Here is a 23,704-nt window from a genome sequence, read left to right on the forward strand (position 1 = left end):
AAATTCACCATAAAACAAAACAAAACAAAACCCCCCAAATTATTCTCACCTGGCATACAAGTTTCATCTCTACTTCACGACCAAAAGGTTCTGCAGGTTTAATCCAGAGATTCATGTGATCCACCAAAAACAGAAATGGAGGTCTGAGAAATCTGAACTGTTCAAAGATCCGTCAACTAAAGACGTGTCATAATTATAGACCTGACAATATGAGTCACAACTAGGATCTCCACAATTCCTGTGCAAATTCTGTCTCATAGGGTGATTAGATGCAGAATAAGAGTGTGTTTGAAACTGTCTCGGATGTGGTTTTCACTTCCCCATTCTGAGTCCCAACAGCGAAGAGACTCGGATCTGTGGCCTTCAGCAATTGATAGGAAAGCCAAGGATTCTGACCTGAATCCCTGTCCGCTGCCAGCACTTTGGTGACCAGGTAGCCTGTCTCTGCTCCCATGGGAACCAGCTCCTTTGATGGAGACGTGCTGTTCTGAAGGGGGCAGAGGACATAGGGGGCATTGTCATTCTCATCTCTGATAAGAACTCGGACCATGGTTTCTGAGCTCAACTTCCATTCCTACTCTCTACTCCGTTTTTCTAGCCATTTGTAAAAGTTATCCCATGTTTGAAAATATTCTGTATCTTCTTTCCCTTTCATTTTCAATGTAAGCCTATCCATTTCTGCACAGTCCAAAATGTTCCTAATTACCGGTATGTCTTCTTCCGTTGGTATTTCTTCATTTTTCCGATACTGTGTAAATGTAATTTTTGCTGCTGTTAATACATGTAAGATCAAATATATACATTTTTGTCATAGTTTTCTGTGATTATACCTAGAAGAAATAGCTCTGGCTTAAAATCTACAGGTTTTCTTAACATTTTCTCTAACCACATTTGTATTTTTGACCAAAAACTTTTTGCTTTAGGGCATGTCCACCAGAGGTGATAGTACGTGCCTGGCTTTTGCCTCCATTTCCAACAATTACTAGACACATTTTTAAACATTTTTGCTAATCTTGCAGGTGACAAATGCCATCTATAAAACATTTTATATAATTTTTCTTTATAAGTAGCTGCCCTTGTTATTTTATAGTTTCTTTCCCACAGGTTTTGCCATTTTTCTAATTCTACATTATGTCCAAAATATGTTGCCCAAGTTATAACTGTTTCTTTAACTTGTTCATCAGAGCAAATTTGTATATCCCCATAATCTATAGATCAAATGGCATAGAAGTTCCCAGTTTCAGAGCTGATGGAGATGAAAGGTGATGGTGGGCCATCCCTGATCTTCCCAGGCAAAAGAAAATAGGTCACTGTGGCATTCTGCTCTGCATCCAAATCAATTGCATGGATGAATCCAGTGAACAGACCTGGAAATTGTTTTCTTGTAAGTGCAAATTATAAAAAGATTTTTCAAATACCAGAGTTGTCATTGATACCTGAAATATGAATAGCATTAATTCTTATTGAAGTGAGTCTGGGAGAGCTTTGGTCAGTGGCTGTAATGGTGACATTATATTTTGTGCTATCCCAGTCTCACAGACACACACACCACAGGTGTTAGGAGTCTTTATTAAGGCTTCCAAGCCTGAATTAGTATTCCTTGACTATGCCCTTTACCAGCACCAGCCCACCCACAATGAGCTCAACAGGCTACTCAAAAGAAGCCAGCACTAGTTCACAGTGCAAACACAAGGCAAGTCCACTAGGCAAAGGCAAGTCCACTAGGTATAGGCAAGTCCAAAAAGCAAAGGTAAGTCCACAAGGCAAAAGCAAGTGCACAAGGCAAAAGCAAGCCCACAAGGCAACCCCAGAGTTGAAGAGGCACAATCCAAAGTTCAAGGCAAGAATCACAACAGCTAAAGAACACACAGCAAGGGAACAAACACATTGTTTCCAGCATCATTTCACTCCCCTTGCTGAGCTAAATAGCTGCTTCTTGGTGCAGCCAATCAAGAGGGGCAAGGCTGCCTTCTCACAAGTAGCCTAGCTGACCTTCATTGTGCCTGCCTCCTCTCAGCTCCACATGCTCTCGGATTAGGAGAAGGCATTTCTTCTTCATCTCTACTGACCAGCTGCAGCTGTGTGCCCTCTCCACCCAAATCCTCTGGGTTTCCCAGATGCAGCTGTCTCTAGCACAGGCTGCTGCTTGTCTGGTTTGTAGCTCTCACCTGCCTCCCCTCTTGACATGCCAGGGATCAGTTCATCCTCCTTTGAACTAGCATCTGGAGAAGCATCTGCGTAAGTGTCCGGGTGAGTCATCACAAATTTGTTCTCTGTCCAATGGTTGTTGAATCACAAGCTGGTAATGATTGTTCTTTATGGATTTTATGATGAAGGGCAGGTTTGAATCGATGTTGCAAGTGGTTCTGCTATTGTCGCCAGAGTCTGGGTCAATGGTACTGAAAATGGCCACTACTGTTCCTGGGGGAGAAACGTCTGGTGTGGGATTAGTGACAGATGATGGGGTCATTTCTGGGGCTTTGTCATTCTCATCCTCAATGTCCACATGGACTTTACAGTAAGCGGACAGTCCACCTCCATCTTTGGCTTTCATATTCAGTTCATATGTGCCATTTTCTTCGTAATCAATTTTTCCTTCAAGAGTAATTTCTCCAGTATGATTGTTTAACTTGAATGATCTGAGCACATTTCCTGTACTTGGCTAAAATGTAAGTGATGTGAGCATAAGCACCCTTCTAATCAAATGCATTAATAGAATAATTTATTCACTTTTAACCTTAGAAAGAAATATCATTGCCAAGTAAAAATAAGATACTGTCTGAATTGGGGATATTACAAACGCCTGTTTTATTTTTCTTTTGGAATAGATACTTTGACAGCTATCTATTTACTGTACTTCCTGCCATGGAAAATTTTAATTACAAATTAACAGGGCACCTCTGTTTCCAGTCAGTGTTTATGTCAATCACTGCCAGTACTGATCATGTTAAAAGACAGAAAATCTAGAATAGGTCTTTCTTACTGAATGGATAGAAAAGTGACCTCCATTTTTTTTACTGTACATCTCATGTACTAATAGGGTAAAGAACTTAGACAAATGGCTGTCCAGTCACTTTTTGAAACTTCCAGTGTTTGGGCACTCCCAACTTCCGAAGGCAAGCTATTCCACTGGCTTGATTGTTTTTTTGTTTTTTTATTGAAAAGTTTTAAAATACATTTTTAATAACATAAACTCCCTCCCTCTCCCCTCCCCCTTGCCCTCCCTAACCCTCCCCCCCGACTTCCCAGAGCTGAATACAAGGTATTAACTTTACAAACTTAAACTAAAATATGCTACCTAACTAAAAAAATATTAAAACATATTAAATTCTATCGCACTTTAACTCCCCTTAAACATAACTAAATTACTAAATTACTAACCAATAATGAATAACTGATAATACATCATGTAAAACTAATATTTATTCAAATACTAAATGAAACTTTTTAGTCCCATATTTATTCTGAATATATTCGATCCATCTTCTCCATTCCACAATATATCTCTGTTGCGATTGTTCTTTCAAATATGCTGAAATCTTTGCCATTTCTGCCAGGTTTGAAACTTTCAAAGTCCACTTTTCTATGGTAGGCAGTTCCTCCTTCTTCCAATATTGCGCTACTAAAAGTCTTGCTGCCGTAATTAAATTCAACATCAATTTAGTATCTATGACAGTACAATCTGTAATAATACCCAACAGAAATAACTGTGGAGAAAACCTTATCTTTTTCTTAAATATCTTTTGCATGTTCCACCAAACTTTAATCCAAAAAGCTTTAACTTTTTTACAAGTCCACCATATATGATAATACGTTGCATCCTCACAACCACACCTCCAACGTTTGGGCTGGCAGTTCGGATACATACATACTTGCTAATTTTTTAGGATCTAAATGCCATCTATAAAACATTTTATAAAAATTCTCTCTTAAATTTTGAGCCTGTGTAAATTTCTGACCCATATCTTTTCCCAAGTATCCATTGTTATAACCTCCTGAAAATTCTGGGCCCAGTTTATCATATAATCTTTAACAAGTTCCGTTTCTGAGTCAATTTCTATCAGTGCATTATATATCCTTCTTATATGTGGTTGACCTTGATCTCTAATTTGTTTTACCAAATTTCCATCGGTTATCCAAATACCAACTTTCTGATCTTCTTTCCATCTTGCTTGTAACTGCCCATACTGGAACCAAGTTTGTACTATCTTTCCTTCTTTTAAAATATTATATGGCTTTAATTGCCATACATTCCTTTCTATCCTAAGAATTTCTTTGTATGTAATCACATCATGTTTAAATCCCACATTTATATTTTCTATTGCATGTTTAGGTATTGCCCAAATTGGTATTTTATAATTTAACTTATGTTGATATTTTTTCCAAACTCGCAACAGAGCATACCTTAATATATGTGTCTTAAAAACATTATCCACCTTCTTATCATACAATAAATATGCATGCCAACCAAATAACAAATCATAACACTCAATATTCAATAATCTCCCTTGTGTTAAATTAAACCAATCACTAATTGATGATAAAGCAGCAGCCTCATAGTATAATTTGAAACTGGGCATTTTAAGACCACCTCTTTCACGTACATCTTGCATTATCTTAAATTTAACTCTTGGTCTTTTCCCTGCCCAAACAAATTTATTAATACCTTTCTGCCATTCCTCCAAATTTGAATCTTTTTTAAGTAAAGGTATCATTTGAAACAAAAATAAAAATTTTGGCAAAACATTCATTTTTTACTGCTGCAATTCTTCCCAATAAGGATAATCAGGGCTTTTTTTCTCATAGAATGCTCAGAATGGAGTTCCGGCACCTTTTTTGGATGGAACCTTGTAGGGTAGGCAAGGCAGGTTGTGTGACATGTGGGAGTTCCAGCACCTTTTTCTTTTACAAAAAAAAAAAAAAAAGCACTGAGCATAATTGTAGTTTTTTCCAACTATCTAACTCTTTTTGTATTTTTAACCATAACAATTCATGATTATTTTTGTATAATTTAACATTTGAAGCTGAAAGATATACCCCCAAATATTTAATCTTTTTAACTATTTCAAATCCCGTTAGCTCTTCTAAAACAACCTTTTGTTCTATGGTCATATTTTTAGACAATATTTTAGTTTTTTGCATATTTATCTTAAATCCAGAAACTTTTCCATATGACATTATTATCTCCATCAATTCTACAACTGAGTAAGTCGGTTGACTTAATGTAATAACCAAGTCATCTGCAAACGCTCTCAATCTATAATCTTGATCTCTTATTTTAATTCCCTTAATTTTATTTGAGTCTCATATCTTAATCAATAATATTTCCAATGTTAAAACAAACAACAAAGGTGACAATGGACACCCCTGTCTTGTACCCTTTTCAATATTACATGTTTCTGTCAAACTACCATTGACTATTATTTGAGCTGTTTGCTTTTGATATATTGCCCTAATAGGTTGTAAAAAATTATCCCCAAACTCCATTTTCTCCAGTACCGTAAATAAAAATTACCAGTCCAATTGATCAAAAGCTTTTTCAGCATCCAAAAAAATCAGCGCTGCAGAGACCTGGTTATTTCTTTCCAAAAATTCCAATAAATCTACAATATGTTTCACATTATTCTTCATTTGTCTACCACTTATAAATCCTGTTTGGTCACTATGAATCATTTGCTGCATTACCTTCATTAATCTATTTGCTAAAAGTTTTGCAAATATCTTATAATCAGTATTTAAAAGTGATACTGGCCTATAATTTTTGGTTTGGGTAAGATCTTGATTTTCCTTCGGAATCAGTGATATAAAAGCTGTTTTCCACGATGGAGGCACTTCTCCTCCAGATTGAATTGTTCTAAATAATTCTTTTAAAAGTTCCACCATTTCTAACTGTAAATCTTTATAATAAACAGCAGTCAAGCCATCTGTTCCTGGTGCTTTCCCCACCTTTAATTGTTTAATTGCTAAAATAATTTCTTCATCATTTATCAGTTGATTCATCCCTTCCCTTTCCTCTTGTGTAAGAACAGGGATATTAACTTCTTGTAAATATCTATCTATATCTATATCTTGAATCTTATCCCTAACGTATAACTTAGAATAAAATTCAACAAAAGCCTTTTTAATAAGATTCTGCTGAAACACCTCTTTACCCTTGTAATCTATTCTATCTATATTACGTGACCTTTGTTTCTTCCTTAACAAGTAAGCTAACCACCTACCCGGCTTATTAGCATTACAAAAAGTATTATGTTTAACATACCGTAAATTGGTTGCCACTTGATCTGCCATCAACATATTAAACTGACCTCTTAACAAAGTAATTACCTCTTTAATCTTCTTATCAGATGGATTCAAAATTAGAGCCTTCTTTTTCCTCTTAATTTCCTCCTCTAATTCTTTTCACTTATATTCCAGATTACGCCTGTTTATTATTCAAATATATTAACACTCCTCTCATATAAGCTTTGCTTGCATCCCAAACCATTTCAATAGAAGTACCCTTATGCATATTTATATTAAAAAATTCTTTCATCTGTTTTTTACATTCTTCCACATTTTCTTGATATCTAAACAAATTTTCATTCAATCTGCAAGACCGCCTATCTCCACTCTCTTTTTCCAGTTCCAACCATACTGGACTATGATCTGATAGAGTTCTTGGACATATCTTAATCTTCTTAATCCTAGAAAAAAAATCATTAGTAGTTAATACAAAATCAATCCTAGAAAAGGATTAGTGTCTATCGGGAAAAAAGTAAAATCTTTTTCTTGCAAATTTCTTTCTCTCCAAACATCTATCAATTCCAGGTCATCTTTCATCTCAAAAAAATATTTAGGCAATCTAGCATGATTTGGTATACTTCTGAAAAGACCTTTTTTGTCTTTTTGTGCATCCAGGACACCATTCCAATCTCCCATCAAAATACACGATTTATAATCCCATTGAATTATCTTGCTATGTAAAAATTTATAAAATTCTCCTTGCTGTTGATTAGGAGCATATAATCCAACCAAAAGTATTTTCTTGCCTTCTATTAACAATTCAATTATAACATATCTTCCTTGTTTGTCTGTTTCAATTAAATTAGCTGTTAAATTCTTCTTGACGTAAATAACTACTCCATTTTTCTTATCTGGAGCAGACGCACTAAACTGTGTACCCAATCTAAAGTTTATCAAATATTTTTGATCAGCTGCTTGAATGTGCATTTCCTGTAAACAAATAATATCATTTCTAAATTGTTTCAAATACTGAAATACTTTCTTTCTCTTGTGCGGGGAATTTAATCCATTAACATTCCAGGTTAGAAACTTTGTCGCCATCTTTTGCGACCTGAAGCTTTCAGAGCGCCTCTTGCAAAACCACCTGCACCCTCTTCGGTTTCGCTCCTCCCACTTCTTCACTATAAGTATGTTCTTGAGATATGATTGTAGCTTTCTGTTGTTCTTGTTCTTGTCTCATTCATCTAATTGCAGCCCATGTCATTCTTTGTTCTCTAACCTCTTCTGATGGCATCTGGGACTGCTCCACTTCTGAAATCCACTGGGTTGATTGTTGATTGTTCTCACCATTAGGAAATTTCTCCTTAGTTCTAGTTTGCTTCTCTCTTTGGTTAATTTCCATCCATTGTTTCTTGTCTTGCCTTCAGGTGCTTTGGAAAATAGTTTGACCCATCAACTTTTGCAGCCCCTCAAATATTGGAACACTGGTATCATGTCATCCCTAGTCCTTCTTTTTACTACATTAGACATATCCAATTCCTGTAACTGTTCTTCACATGTTTTAGCATCCAGCCCCCTAATCATCTTTGTTGCTCTTCTCTGCACTGTTTCCAGAGTCTCAACATCTTTTTTATAATATGATGACAAAAACTTGAAGCAATAATCCAAGTGTGGTCATACTTTGTAAAATGTTACTAATACTTCACGTGATCTTTATTCTATCCCTCTATTAATGCAGCCTAGGATTGCATTGGCTTTTTTTTACTGTTGCCACACACTGTTGCCTCATACTGTATTTAAGTGATTGTCCACTTGGAATCCAAGATCCTTCTCATAGTTACTGGCATTAAGCCAGGTTTCGCCTAGTCTGTACCTATAAATTTGTTTTCTTCTAGCCTAAGTATAAAACCATACTTTAATCTACACTGACTTTCATTTTGTTTAGACAGGGCCCACCGTTCAAGTCTGTCAAGATCCTTTTGGCTCTTGAGCCTATCTGCTGGGGTGTGGGCTATTCCTGTCAACCTAGCATCATCTGCAAATTTGAAGAATCCCCCTTCTATTCTCTCATCTATATCTTTTATGAAGATATTGAAGAGTACTGAGCTTAAAACGGAATCTTGGGGTACCCCAATTCCCTTCCCTAATTGTTCTTTGACTTTATTCTTGTTTTTTATGTGTTGAAAGAAACTCTTTATTGCAAGTCTTACTTCATTCTAAGCCATAGTTGTCCTAACTTCATCTTTGCAGGTTTGGACTATTTGTTGCTACTCTGCCTTAGGTATGTGTCCCTCTTTCCATTTTTTGTACTTACCCTTTTTTCCTTTCAGTTAGTCAGAGAGTTCTTTATGCAACCATGCTAGTTTTTTTTCTTGGATTTCTTGTTTTTCTTTTTCAATGGTATTGAGCAGAACTGTGCTTTTATTATCATATTTTTCAAAGTTTCCCAAACTTCTTGAGTTCTTTTTCTACTTTAAAGTTTTCATCGATGGGATCCCCCTTAAGCTCTGACTTTTTAAAAGCAGCTCTTTTAAAGTCTAAGATTCTGGTTTGATTATGGTCCGTTGCTTGTGTTTGTTTTATTTTGAGTTCTAATGTGATATGGTCATTCTTCCCCAAAGTTCCTGCAATTTCAATCCTCTCTATCTCTATGTTATGTATTAGGCTTTTTAGGAACACCTAAAGCACTTGTATAAGAGTCACCACCAGGAGGCGTTGAACTGTAACTGTTTCGGCGGGAAGAAGTTTTGGCGGGAAACAGGTTCAATCGGATTGGTTGGCTGTGTACCTGGCCAGGTACTGGCCAGGTATATAAAGAGTGCAGGTAGCCCCTATTCCCCAGTACGGTCACTTCCACTTAATAAAGAGCTGTTATGCTGTACTCATCGGGCTGGCGTCCTTCCTACTCTCCAGAACCCACTACACAACACTCTACTTCTCAATTAGTGAGAATAAGGTCCGGTATAGCTGCCCTTCTAGTTGCCTCCTCTATGTTTTGGGTAACAAACTTGTCAGCTAGGTTGGTCAGGCACCTGTTCAATCTCCTACATGTTGCTGAGTTCTAGAGTTTACTAAATCACTGCTTAAAGACAGTTTCTCTGCAGGTTCCATGGAAGCAAGCAAACACTGATAATAATTCTCCCAGTCCTCAGCAGAGATTGGTATATCAAATGCAAATCTCCGTTCCTTTAGGACAAGAAGACAAGTATTTGTATTTCCTAGCTGTTAAATTTGGATATAAAGAGTTTGAGTTAATACTGTAAATGTGTATATCCCTCCAAACACATCCCGGTATTATAATTCCGAATGCTGGATGGATCTGGACGTTATCCTAGAAGATGATATATCTGTATTGTACCCTCAGTCATAGTAGTATTATTAGGATATTTTAACGCCAGGTTGGGTCCCTCTTTGTATGAGTTTGCCCAGAAGAAGGGGCGGTCCCAGGGGAGTTTTTTTGATAACTCCGCCCCCTTGGCCACCAGTGTCAGAAAAGGAGATACAATCCATCATTAAAAGCTTAAAGAGCGATAAAGCCTCGGGTGAGGATTTTTTACCAGCAGAATTATTTAAGAAATTTCCCAACTGGTGGGGACCAGTATTGGTAGGTCTTTGTTTAAATAACACCTGCCATATACCAGATGGGTGGAAGATGGCAATAGTTGCCCCCATGTATAAAAAAGGAAAAAGGATCCTAGTGATTATAAGCCTGTCAGTCTGATTGACATTGCAGCAAAAATATATGCTAGGTTCTTTTTAAATATAATTGAAATCTGGGTAGAGGAAAACCATATCCTTGCAGAAGAACAAGGCAGGCTTTAGACAAAGCCGATCTACTATTGATAACTGCTTTGTCTTGAACCATCTAATTGCCAAATATGCCTATAAGAGGAGACCCTGTTTGCTGCTTTTATAGACCTCACAGCAGCATTTGATATGGTAAACAGAGAAGTACTATGGAGTAAAGTGACAGCTCTTAAAATAGAACCTAGACTGCTGGCTTTGATTAAAGCCCTTTACACAAGTACCAGTTTGAGGGTCCTGTATGGGGTTAATGGGGCTTTGACTAACAGGATTCACACAAATAAAGGGGTACAGCAAGGGTGTATCCTGCCCCCATTATTATTTGGTTTATATATCAATGATTTGCCAGGGTTAATGAAGGATCCCATGGTACATATGCAAATGATCCTAAATACATACTGTAACAGCTTGCTCTGTGCTGATGATATGATTTTATTATCATATTCACAAGTAGGTTATTAAGAAGATTCAGTTCTTATTGCCAGGATAACTCCCTAACCATTAGTAAATCTAAATAAAAAATCATGGTGTTTGGAAAACATCAACAGAGACATAGATGGCAATTAGACGGTGAACCAATTGAACAGGTTAACACCTTTGTATATTTAGGCATAACTTTTTCCAAGACTGGATCTTGGGCCTGCCATCATCAATGGAGTACACTTAGAGCAAAAGCTTGTTTGAATTTACTGCTTAAACTAAAGAATCATACTTACCCAGGGTCCCTAGCTCCACTAATTAAAATATATAAAGCTACGGTTACCCCTATGCTCTTGTATGGAGCAGACGTTTGGGGTCTATACTCAACCACAGTCCTAGAACAAACACAGTCCCAGCATTTGAGATGTATTTTGGGTGTAGATCTAAGAACGTCTGCTGCAGCAGTTACAGCTAAATTGGGAATTCATACAATTCATGCATTATCCAAAATTAGAGCATATACTGTAACTACTGGCATAAAGTCAATGAAATGGAAACTGATAGTTATGTCTAATAGAACAAATAAAATTACAATCACAAGTCTGCTGGATCACCAAACTAACAAATTTTGAAAGAAGCTGTAGCCTTCCTGACTCTTGTATAACAGAACGATTTTTAAAAAGAGCTTCCCAAAGAATTAAGGATATAGAAACACAAAATGACATAGCTATCCTTAGTAAGGTGAGTAACTTGAAATGACTGAGCAAATACAAATATACTTTTCAAATAGACAGCTATTTGAAGTTGCAACTGCCAAAACATCTAAGGGAGATATTTACGCAAGCGAGATTTGAACAGCTCGACATTGGTTAGATATGGGAGATTCCATTCCATACCCTACAATGAACGTCTCTTCATTTGTGGAGCGCCAGAGGTAGAAGACCTGGCTCACATCCTATTTGATTGTTGCCTGTATAAGAGAGAGACAGGTATCTTGGTCTATATACCAAACGACCCATTGGGATCCCCCATATCAGAACAACTTACCTTATGTCTGGCCAGAATCTGAAAATAACATTTAACACAGCACAGTACATAAGAAGATGGTTCAGTTGAGATCTGCATATGTGGCACTGATTGGGTAGATTGCAGGGGTGACACCGAAATATGATTTTATCATATTTTATCTATATTTTAAATTTTTGTATTCTATTCCAATTTCATTTGAGATTGTATTTTATTCCAATTTCATTTTACTTTATTACAATTTCATTTTAAATTGCATTTTATGTAATTCCATTTTAAATTGCTTTTATCAAATTTTAGTAATAATTTGATTCTTGAACTTTGCACTTTGATATGGGCCAAGGGCTAATCAATCAATCAAACAAACAAATCAACAACATATTTAAAGGTAACTCACCTGCTCATGTAATTGGTTATCTGCAACCTGCTCAGAGATATCTTCACAACCAGAATTCTTCTGATACCCAGGAATGTTTACATCTCCCACCGAAAAGACAGGAAAGAGGGGCCTGAGAAATCGGAACTCGCTACTTAAGGATCCACCAGTCAAGCAAACATCGTAATGGTAAGTCCTGGGAAGTGACCCATTCGATGAATCTGCACAGTTCTCTGGGGCATCAGCAGTGGCAGGTGGGAAGTGAGGAGCAGCTGCAGTAAAGTGGCTTTGGGAGTCCTTCTTGAGGATTTTGACCACAATAAACACAACAATGCAGACCAGGAACACAAAGGAGACAGCAGCCAAGCAGATCACCAAATACTTGGTCAAGGTTTTGTCTTCTTCCGGTTCTTGCACACTCACATCCACCCTCCTCAGGAAGGGATCCGAAAAGCCATCCACAAGAAGGACATTAAGCATCGCCGTGCTGGTCTGTGGAGGAAGACCATTGTCTCTGACCAGCATCACCAGCCTCTGCTTGTTTGTGTCTCGCTCATTCAGGGCTCTCCTGGTTTTCACTTCCCCATTCTGCGCTCCTATGCTGAAAAGGGCTGGGTCCGTGGCCTTCAGCAATTCATAGGAAAGCCAAGAGTTTTGGCCAGAATCTGCATCCATGGCAACCACCTTGGTGACCAGATAGCCGGCCTCGGCTGACTTGGGAAGCAGCTCATTGCATGGAGATGTGTTGTTCTGCAGGGGATACAGAAAGAAGGGAGCGTTGTCATTTTCATCAATGATGTGAATGCGGACAATCACCTCTGAGCTCAGGGAAGGAGAACCACCGTCAGATGCCCTCACAGTCACTCTGACGCCTCTTATCTGCTCATAGTCCAGGGATCGGAGGGCATACAGGTTTCCAGTTTCAGAGTTGATTGAAATGAAAGGGGGCAAAAGGTCATCACCCTTCCCAGGCAGAACTGAGTAAGTCACTTTTGCATTCTGCTTTGTGTCCAGATCCGCAGCGTGGACTGAGCCGATGAGCAAGCCTGGAATATTATTCTCCCGGATCTGCATGTCATATGAAGGCTTTTCAAAAAGAGGAGGGTTATCATTGACATCGGAGATCTGAACATTAATCAGTCTTGTTGAAGTGAGCCTAGGAGAGCCGCAGTCAATGGCTGTGATGGTGATGTTGTACTCAGTGACGGTCTCTCTGTCGAGGGGACTTTGGAGCACAAGCTGATAAAAGTTGTTTGTGGTGCCTCTGAGCACAAAAGGAAGGTTCATCTCTACAGAGCAGACCGTTTTGCTGTTGTCTCCAGAGTCTTGGTCTCTAACACTGAAGAGGGCCACAACCATTTCCAAAGGGGTATCCTCCTTTAAGATGCTGGTCAGAGATATGATGGACACTTCTGGGGGGTTGTCATTGACATCTTCAACCTCTATTACTATCTTGCAGTGCCCTGAAAGTCCTCCTCCGTCTATTGCTCTGATGTTTATGCTATAACTCCTTTCTTTTTCATAATCAATCTGTCCCCTAACAGTGATTTCTCCAGTCCTTTCATTTAAAAGGAACAAACTGTTTATTTTTTCAGGCGTTCTGTGGAATGAGTAGGTGACTTGTGCATTTGAACCCAAATCAAGATCTGTAGCTTCCACTTTAGCCACTGCAGTGCCCGTAGGAAGGTTTTCCTTTATTTTTACCTTGTATTCAGTTTCAGAAAATTGAGGAGGGTTATCATTTATATCCAGAACATCAATGTTAATTTGAACAGTGGCTGTTTTCTGTGGTACCCCACCATCCACAGCCATTAGGGTGATATTTAGATGTGGCACCTTTTCTCTATCTAGTGATCTCTTTAGAACAAGATCCACATTGCTAATTCCGCCTTTGTTCCTTTGCACATGAAGCCAAAAATATTCATTGGTGCTGAGTGTATAGTTTTGGATGCTGTTTTCTCCTAGGTCCTCATCATCTGCAGATTCCAAGGGAAGTACCATATTTGTAGGAACATTCTCAGGAATTTCTATCTCAAATTCTTTTTTAGAGAACTTGGGAGCATTGTCGTTTATGTCTTCTATTTCTATTTCAATATTATATGATTCCAAAGGGTTGTCAAGCACAATTTGAGCAGTAAGTATGCAAACATCTGTCTGGCCACACAAAAGATCTCGGTCTACTTTATCATTGATCAATATGTCCCCAGTATGAATATCAAGGGAGAAATACTGCTTAGTGCTTTGAGAAATGAGATGGGCTCTGCGATCAACAAATTCCTTTACTTCCAGTTTCAAATCCTTCAGCACATTAGCTACTATAGAACCACTTTTGGTTTCTTCCAGTGTAGAATAATAGATTGAAATACATAATGCTCCAGGAAGACAAAGCAACCAAAAAAGATACATACCTTGTTTACTCCTAATGCATTGTTCCATGATTCAGGACTCTCCTTAATTTTTGAACAGAATATACAGCTCCTTATTTTCGTCCAGTTATTATCTCTGACAAAGAGCTAATTTCCTGCTGCTTTACCTTCCAATTTTCATCTTTTCATTGGTTAAAATATTGTCTTTTTGTAGGACCCTAGCTTTTTGTTCATTTCGCCTCACCCCAATATTCTGAGTTCCCAGTAATATGTTTGCCTATTCTGCCACCATGTGGCTGTCTGAGGAATTCACCTCTAGGACTGCTTATTATTAAACAGACTTTTCTAAATTAAAGGCAGCAAATCATAGTTTTGAAGGCTCTCTACCTATTCAAAATATGAAGATTCTACAGGAAATGATGGTTCTTAAGGTTGGTGAGATTCTAGTTACCTCATCACCGAACAATAATATTATTGTTCAACAACACATTCAGTGAGAGGGATACAACTCTAGCATTGTAATATAATTTTCCCTGAGGATACCCAGAAATGATTAAAGTGTATCAGAAGAGAACAATAAGAGGAAAGGAAAGGATTTATGTTAATCATCCCCATTTAAATGTATCTAATTTGAGCCACAGAAAAACATGAATAAGGTCCGCAGTACATGTATCTATAGGGATTTCCTTATTTTGAAATTATTAGAGCTTTAAATTTATTAAAATTTATGATTGGATTTTTAAGAGTATTAGACCTGGCTAAATAATCTATTTTCCTTTGCATGACCATAAATATCTTAGTAGTGAATTGAATTTGATAGTTTCAATTTGGTAGATGGAAAGATTTACACTGAAAATGAAAGATTTGATATTTTGCCACCTGCTAGAATGCTAGACAGCCGTTGATAAAAACAAACTCTGATGTCACGCCAATGATAATGCAGTTTTCTTCGGAAATGTATATATTCTGACGTATGAACATTTCTTTCAGTACAGAACAGAATAACAGAGTTGAAAGGGACCTTGGAGTTCTTCTAGTCAAATCCCCTGCTCAAGCAGGAAGTATCGTTTCAGAAAAATGTGTGTCCAATCTCTTCTTAAAAACCTCCAGTGTTGGAGCACCCACAACTTCTGGAGGTACATTCTTCCACTGTTTAATTTTTCTGTCAGAAATTTCTCCTTAGTTTCTAGGTTGGCTCTCCCCTTGATTAGTTTCCATCCATAGCTTCTTGTCCTGCCTTCTCATGCTTTGGGGAATAGGTTGATTTCCTCTTCTTTGTGGCAACCCCTGAGATATTGGAACACTGCTATCATGTCACCCCCCTAATCCTTCTTTTCATTAAACTGGACATACCCAATTCCTGCAACCATTCTTTGTATGTTTTAGCCTCCAGTCCCCTAATCGTCTTTTGTTGCTCTGCTTTGCACTTCTTCTGGAGTCTCAATGCCTTTTTTATATTGTGGTGATCAAAACTGGATGCAGTATTCCAAGTGTGGCCTTACCAAGGCATTATAAAGTGGTATTAATACTTCACGTGATCTTGATTCTATCCCTCTGTTAATGTAGCCTAGAATTGCATTGGCTTTTTTGACAGCTGCAGCACACTGCTGGCTCAGATTTAAGTGACTGTCCACTAGGAGTCCAAGATCCGTCTTGCAATTATTACTATTGAGTCAGTTATCACTACTCTATACCTGTGCATTTGGTAGCCCTGAATGTGCAAAGTCTTCAGTTGTGTGACACCATTTGAATGATGGCACGTACAAGGATCAGTGAGTTTGTGTAAGTCTGTTTTTCCACCACATGCTAAAAGTAAATGGAAGATTTTGTTTAAAGCTGGAGATTATGGCAAAGTGCTTCTTCAAAGTACTTCTCTGAAGTGATGGGGGACTCCAGTTTGCTCACTGGACTTTTGTTTTGCTAGGCAAAAGCTTTTGGGAATTTTTTTGGTTAATATATGCAGATGGGACTCATTCAGCTCTTTATACAAGATGTATCTTTATGCAAGCTGTATAATGATGTTCATCATGATCAGTATACCCATATTGCCCACCTGTTTAAAAATGCCTCTGTATTTTCAAATGAAATATTGTAACATGGTAACAACAGCATTTCCAGGGAATCCAGCTTTAATTGGAACAACTGTCTTTCCAATTTCATATCCCACAATATACTGACAGTTAGATATATTTTTCCTATTCTATTCTATTCTATTCTATTCTATTCTATTCTATTCTATTCTATTCTATTCTATTCTATTCTATTCTATTCTATTCTATTCTATTCTATTCTATTCTATGAAATGGAATATATATCCTGACCATCAATGCATAAATGAGGAAGAGAACATAGGAGGGTTTCTTTCTGAAGTGAAAGGTTTTTTATTCAAAGCCTTTAACCTTCCTTTCAGCTGAATTTCTTTCTGGCCTTTCTGAGACTCAAAGAATCATATGAAAATTCTCTATCATAAATAGGAAAGATGATTTTGACTTTTGGCCAGAAACGAATATTACACAAGACAAATGCAGAAAAATAGTGAGAAAAAAACCCAAAGGAAAATAAAAGAAAGCAAAGCAAAACAAAATGATTTACTCAGAATTAAATGCAGAACAATGCAGTCTATTTGTGGACACAACATTTTTAGAATTAACCATAGAAAAGCTGCTCCCTATTGTATCTTTAAATAATCAAATATTAGAAATTTAAGATAGAAAACTGTTAGAAAGGTTTAATATTATTCTTACCTGGGACATCAATTCATCTTCCTTAACATGAGTTTTGGTATCCTGAGAGTCTGTTGAATTCTTTGGATCCATTGAAAAAATAGGGAGTATTGGCCTGAGAAATCTGAACTCACTATTTAAAGAACCACCAGCTAAACATACTTCATAATTGTAGGCCTGGCAATATGTGTCAGAAGTACGATCTCCACAGTTTTCTTGCAAATTTTGTCCCACGGGAAAATTAGATGCAGAATGAGAACTTCCTGTAAATTTCCTTCGCTTCTGAAACTTGGTGGCAAGAAACACCATGACAGAAAGCAGAAAAATGGATGAGATGGCAACCAAGCAGATAATCAAATACATGGTTAGAGTATGATCTCCCTCCTGAGGGACTTCACCCTTAGGATTATCCATACTTTTCATGTACGGATCAGAGAAGCCGTCCACTAGAAGAATTCTTAGGGTCGCAGAGGCAGACTGAGGCGGATGCCCATTATCCCTAACTGCCACAATAAGAGTGTGTTTGAAACTGTCTCGGATGTTCACCGGCCTCGTGGTTTTCACTTCCCCATTCTGAGTCCCAACAGCGAAGAGACTCGGATCTGTGGCCTTCAGCAATTGATAGGAAAGCCAAGAATTCTGCCCTGAATCCCTGTCCGCTGCCACCACTTTGGTGACCAGGTAGCCTGTCTCTGCTCCCCTGGGAACCAGCTCCTTTGATGGAGAAGTGCTGTTCTGAAGGGGGCAGAGGACAAAGGGGGCGTTGTCATTCTCATCTCTGATAAGAACTCGGACTGTGGTTTCTGAGCTCAGTGGAGGCAAGCCCTTGTCTACAGCCATCACCATCACCTGGAAATCTTGTATATCCTCATAATCCACAGATCGGATGGCATACAGGTTCCCAGTTTCGGAGTTGATGGAGATGTAAGAAGATACAGGGACATCCCTGATCTTCCCAGGCAAAAGCCAATAGGTCAGTTTGGCATTTTGTTCTTTGTCCACATCCACAGCGTGGACTGATCCAATAAGCAGTCCTGGAATGTTGTTTTCTCTCAAGTGCAAATCGTAGAAAGATTTTTCAAACATTGGAGGGTTATCATTGACGTCTGAAAGTTGAATGCTAATAACTGTCTTGGAAGTGAGTCTGGGAGAACCTTGGTCAGTGGCTGTGATGGTGATGTTATATTGTGACATTTGTTCTCTGTCCAGTGGCTGTTGAGTCACAAGCTGGTAATAATTGTTCTCAGTCAGTTTTAGTATAAAAGGCAGGTTTTTATCAGTGTTGCAGCTAGTTCTGCCATTGTCTCCAGAGTCTTGATCTCTTACACCAAAGAGGGCCACCACTATTCCTGGGGGAGAATCTTCTGGTATGGGTTTAGTGACAGATGATAGGCTTATTTCTGGAACATTGTCATTCTCATCCTCAATATCCACCTGGACTTTGCAGTAAGCAGACAGTCCCCCTCCATCTGTGGCTTTGATATTCAGTTCATACTTGCTATTTTCTTCATAATCAATTTTCCCTACAAGAGTAATTTCTCCCGTATGATTGTTTAACTTGAATGATCTGAGCACATTGCCTGGTACTTGGCTAAAAGTGTAAGTAATGTGAGCATAAGCATCTTTATCACCATCACTGGCTGCAACTTTTGTGACCAATAAACCTGGTGGGCTGTTTTCCACAAGCTGCACTTTGTACACAGATTGTTCAAAATGAGGAACATTGTCATTTGCATCTAAAATATCAATTATTATTTGCACTGTACCAGTTCTCCTTGGGATCCCTCCATCCACTGCTTGTAGAATTAGGGTAATCTGAGGAATCATCTCACGGTCTAATGCTTTCTCTAAAACCAGTTCTGCATATTTGCTACCATCAGGATAAGTTTGCACTTCTAGTTTAAAGTGTTCATTAGGAGCAAGTATATAATTCTGAACATCATTTTCGCCTTTGTCTAAATCTTCAGCCCTTTCCAAAGGGAATCTGGTCTTTGTTGGAATGTGCTCAGATATTTCAAAAAGGAACTCAGTTTTAGAGAATGTGGGAATGTTATCATTCACATCTTCTACTTCTACTTCAATTCCATGTAGCAGTAATGGATTTTCTAGCACAATTTCAGAGAATAGAATACAGGGGTCATTCTGACCACACAGAACCTCTCGGTCAATTGTATCCTTTAATATTAGATTCCCAGAATGAGGATCCAGCTGGAAATACTCTTTAGAGCCCTTTGGAACTAGCTTGGCTTTCCTAGCAGATAATTCCTTTACATCTATTTTTAAGTCTTTCAGCATATTAGCTACTAGAAACCCAGTTTTCTTTTCTTCAGCCACTGAATAGCGCAAAGACTCACACATTTCTAGACAGAGAATATTTAGACAGAGAAAAAAAGCCAAAACTTGCCTTTTAATGCAACCTCTTTCCATTGACCCAGGTTCACTTGAATGCAGAATGGAAGCCCAGGAACCACTGTCCATAGTTGTTCCTCCCAAGGAATCTTTATTTTGTCCTATCTTTGTATCTTGTACTGGACGTTCTTCCCCTCCCCCAGATTTCTTAAGCCTGCTTTTCATAAAGCTCTGTTGCCTTTGTCTTTGAGGTCCGTGTGCATAATAATGTGTGATTCTTTTTTTTTTTGCAGGCCACCAGAAGAGCAGTTGGCTTTTAGATATGGTTCTCTGTTATGCAATAGCACCACCTTGTGCTGCGTTTGTGATACAATATGATACTTCACTTACAGATTCTCCGTAATTTAAAAAATGGTATAGTACTGGTTTACCCTGACTGGAAATCACTCCCAGGGCTTTGGGAGAGGAGAGTAGAGAGGGCAGGAAGCCACTGGAAGATTCTACATACGGAAACAGAAAGCTTCCTTTCATATTGAAAGCAGTGGTGGAAACCCTTTTAGGTGAATGGTGGGTTGCAGCGAGATTTTCTTCTAGACTGGATAAGGGAGGAATGGATGTGGTTGGCCAGGGCTGGCACTCCTTTTACTGTCACATATATCACTGGTTTTATTTAAGCAGTTTTGTCTGCTGCTAAGCGAGACAATTGTTAAATGAATTTCGCCCCACTTTACGACCTTTCTTGCTACAGATGTTAAGTGAATCACTGCAGTTGTTAAGTTAGTAACGTGGTTGTTAGGTGAGTCTGATTTACCCATTGTCTTTGCTTGTTGGAAGGTCACAAAAGGCGATCACATTGGCATTTAGATCCTAAAAAATTAGCAAGTATGTATCCGAACTGCCAGCCCAAATGTTGGAGGTGTGGTTGTGAGGATGCAACGTATTTTCATATATGGTGGACTTGTAAAAAGGTTAAAGCTTTTTGGATTAAAATTTGGTGGAATATGCAAAAGATATTCAAGAAAAGGATAAAGTTTTCTCCGCAATTGTTTTTATTGGGTATTATCACAGATACTACCATTGTAGATATTAAATTGATGTTGAATTTAATTACGGCAGCGAGACTTTTAGTAGCGCAATATTGGAAGAAGGAAGAACTGCCGACTATAGAAGAATGGACTTTAAAAGTTTCCAACTTGGCAGAGATGGCAAAGATCTCAGCGTATTTGAAAGATCAATTGTAACAGAGATATATCGTGGAGTGGAAGAGATGGATAGATTATATTCAGAATAAATATGGGACTAAAAAGTTTCACTTAGCATTTGAATAAGTAGCGGATTTATATGATGTATAATTAGCTTGTAGTTATTTTATTAAGAGTTAAAGTGCGATAGAATTTAATATCTTATTGTTGTTTGCATATTTTAGATTATGTTTGTTTGTATTTTTATACCCTGTATTTAGCTCTGGGAAGTCGGGGAGGGGGGAGGGGAGGGGAGAGTTGGGGAGGTTTGGGGAGAGGGGAGGGGTTTTGTATTAAAAAATGTACTGTAAAACTTTTCAATAAAAAAAGGCGATCACATGACCCCAGGACACTGCAATGTCATAAAGACGAGTCGTGTTCTGCTACAGACACGTGATCGTGATTTTAATTCCTTGTTGAGACACTTATTGGTCTGTTTAAGCAAATTTAGTCACATTTAACGGCCCTTTGCAGACAGTGAACTCATAAAGCCCCTGGTTCATCTGAAATACCTTTATTTTGCATGTAGAAGGTGGTTACAGCAGAGAAGGTGTGGTCAGTTGAACGTGGTCGGAACCTTAAGGTCAAAAGACAGTAACAGGATTACTGTCTGCATGGCTTGTGTTCAGATGTTAAAATGGAGGATGGAACACAAGGGAGCAAGGAGAAGGAGGAAGTCCAACCCAGAAGGGGTGGATCCTAGTACAGCATCATGAGCAGGACAGGAAATACATCACAAAGGGGGAAGGTACTGGCAGACCCAATTAGCATATTGGTAATTTCCCAAGAACAGCCACGTGGTGGCAGCACAAGTCGGTTGCCAAGCGTCTGAATCATATGACCTGGGGATGCTGCAACTGCCTTAAGTGTGAAAAATGATCATAAATGTTCACTTTTTTTCAGTGCCGTTGAAAGTCTGAACGGTCACGAATTGAACTGTAAGTCAAGGCGGACCTGTATTGCACAACTATTTATTATATATGTTACCGGAATCCCAGAATCGCAGTTATTTGGCTGCAGTATTTATTTTTAATAAATAGAGACTTGATGCTATCAGAGAGCAGGCCTGGACAGCACATTTACTAAATAAATAAGCCTTCCTTTGAGAGGTGATATCCAGTATTTCCTCTTACATGAGTAAATCTAGAACCCATATAATTATTTTTTTCCATTTAGGCAAAATCCTAAGATGAACTGAAGTGATGCAAATAAGCAGTTTAAATTTCAATTCAAATAAAAGTTGGTGAAAATCATCTTGATGTAAGATACTTACTTTCTCAGGTTCTGGTCTCACTTTTGTCGGTAATGGGCTGTTTATATCACAGCACCACAGAATGTGTTTGGCTGAAGTAGGTTGAACAAAAGGTTTTAAGGGGTCCCCTTGCACTTGGAGACAAAAACCTTGAAGTAATCTACAAGTACATGGATTTTTAAACACTGTATAGTAATGCTTGGAGTATGGGAAATAAGCATGCATTTAAATTCTTTTTTTATCAATATTTTATTAATTTTTATAGTCACAAATCCTTAGTATTTTATCAGCAACATATTGTCTGGGTTCCAATATTTAGCTTGCTAATGCATGTTGAACTCCTTTCTCTCTACCTCTTTTTTCTAGCCATTGATAAAATGTATCCCATGTTCTAAAATATTCTGAATCTTCCTTCTCTTTCATTTTCAGCGTCAGTCTGTCCATTTCTGCACAGTCTAAACTTTTCTTAATTATCCCTTCCTCTGCTGGTAATTCTTCATCTTTCCAATGTTGAGCAAATACAACTCTCGCTGCAATTAATACATGTAACACATTCTTTCTCATAATTTCCTACAATTATACAAAAAAAATAGTTCTGGCTTAAAATCTACATGTTTTTTTTATCACTTTCTCTAACCATATGTGTATTCTTGACCAAAATCTTTTCGCTTTAGGGCAGGTCCACCAAAGATGATACTATGTGCCTGGTTTTTGTCTACATTTCCAACAATTACTAGACATATTTTTAAACATTTTTGCTAACCTCAAAGGTGTTAAATGCCATCTATAAAACATGTTATATAGGTCTTCCTTGTAAGCTACCACCTTTGTTATTTTAGAGTTTATTTCCCAAAGGCTTTGCCAGTTTTCTAACTCTATGTTATGGCCTACGTTTTTTGCCCACATTCTCATTGTTTCTTTAACTTGTTCCTCTTCCATCTTTAAACTTAACATATACTTATACAGTTTCTTAACCAATTTGTACTTATACCTTTGATTTTTCCTGCATAAATGTAAAATTTTGCTCTTCTCCACATTGCATTTCATTTTGTTGGATAAGGCCCGTTGTTCAAGTTTGTAAAGATCTTTTTGGATTGTGAATAGAATAGAATAGAATAGAATAGAATAGAATAGAATAGAATAGAATAGAATAGAATAGAATAGAATAGAATAGAATAGAATAGAATAGAAAGGGACCTTGGAGGTCTTCTAGTCCAACCCCACTACTTAAGCAGGAGAACCTACACCATCACAGACAGGTGATTGTCCAGTCTCTTCTTAAAGATCTCCAATGATGGGGTGTCCACGATCTCTGGGGATAGGCTGTTCCACTGGTTGATTGTCCTCACTTAAAGATTTAAGTTTCTCCTTAAATCCAGATTGCTTCTCTCCTTGATCAATTTCCAACCATTGTTTCTTGTCCTTCCTCTGGTGCTCTGGTGAACAACCTAACCCCTTCTGCCTTGTGGCAGCTCCTCAGATACTGAAACACTGCTATCATGCCTCCCCTATTTTTTCTTTTATTTAGACTAGCCAAACCCAAGTCCCGCAGTTGTTCTTTGTATGTTTTAGCCTCCAGGCCTTTGATCATCCTAGTTGCTTTTCTCTGAATGTTTTTCCAAACTCTCAACATCTTTTTTGTGATGTGGTGACCAGAATTGGCTACAGTATTCCAGGTGTGGTCTTACTAGGGCTTTGTAAAGCGGTACTAGTACTTTGCGTGATCTTGATTCTATGTCTGTTTATACAACCCAGGATTGTATTAGCTTTTTTGCCTGCTGCTGCACAATGCTGTCTCATAGTCAAGTGATCGTCCACTAGGACTCCAAAGTCCCTCTCACAGTTACTGTTATTAAGCCGGGTCTCACCCAATCTATATTCGTGCCTTTGGTTTTTCCTGCCTAAGTGTAGGATTTTGCTTT

General features: G+C 38.0%; 1 protein-coding gene across 1 annotated transcript; it reads right to left on the bottom strand.

Annotated features, from left to right (window-relative positions):
- Nucleotides 1-265: 265 nt before the first annotated feature.
- LOC310638914 (uncharacterized protein) lies at nucleotides 266-19,841 on the bottom strand (the record flags this gene model as incomplete). The annotated part of the gene is made up of 3 exons (XM_083360276.1): nucleotides 16,962-19,841; nucleotides 11,873-14,290; nucleotides 266-487 (listed from the first exon to the last, which is right to left on the bottom strand). The coding sequence occupies exons 1-3, from the start codon at nucleotides 19,512-19,514 to the stop codon at nucleotides 266-268; spliced, it is 5,193 nt and encodes a 1,730-aa protein (XP_083216402.1). The 5' UTR covers nucleotides 19,515-19,841.
- Between the last annotated feature and the right edge of the window lie 3,863 nt (nucleotides 19,842-23,704).

This window comes from Vipera ursinii (genome assembly GCF_947247035.1).
Source record: "Vipera ursinii genome assembly, chromosome: 3".
Classification (NCBI taxonomy): Eukaryota; Metazoa; Chordata; class Lepidosauria; order Squamata; family Viperidae; genus Vipera; species Vipera ursinii.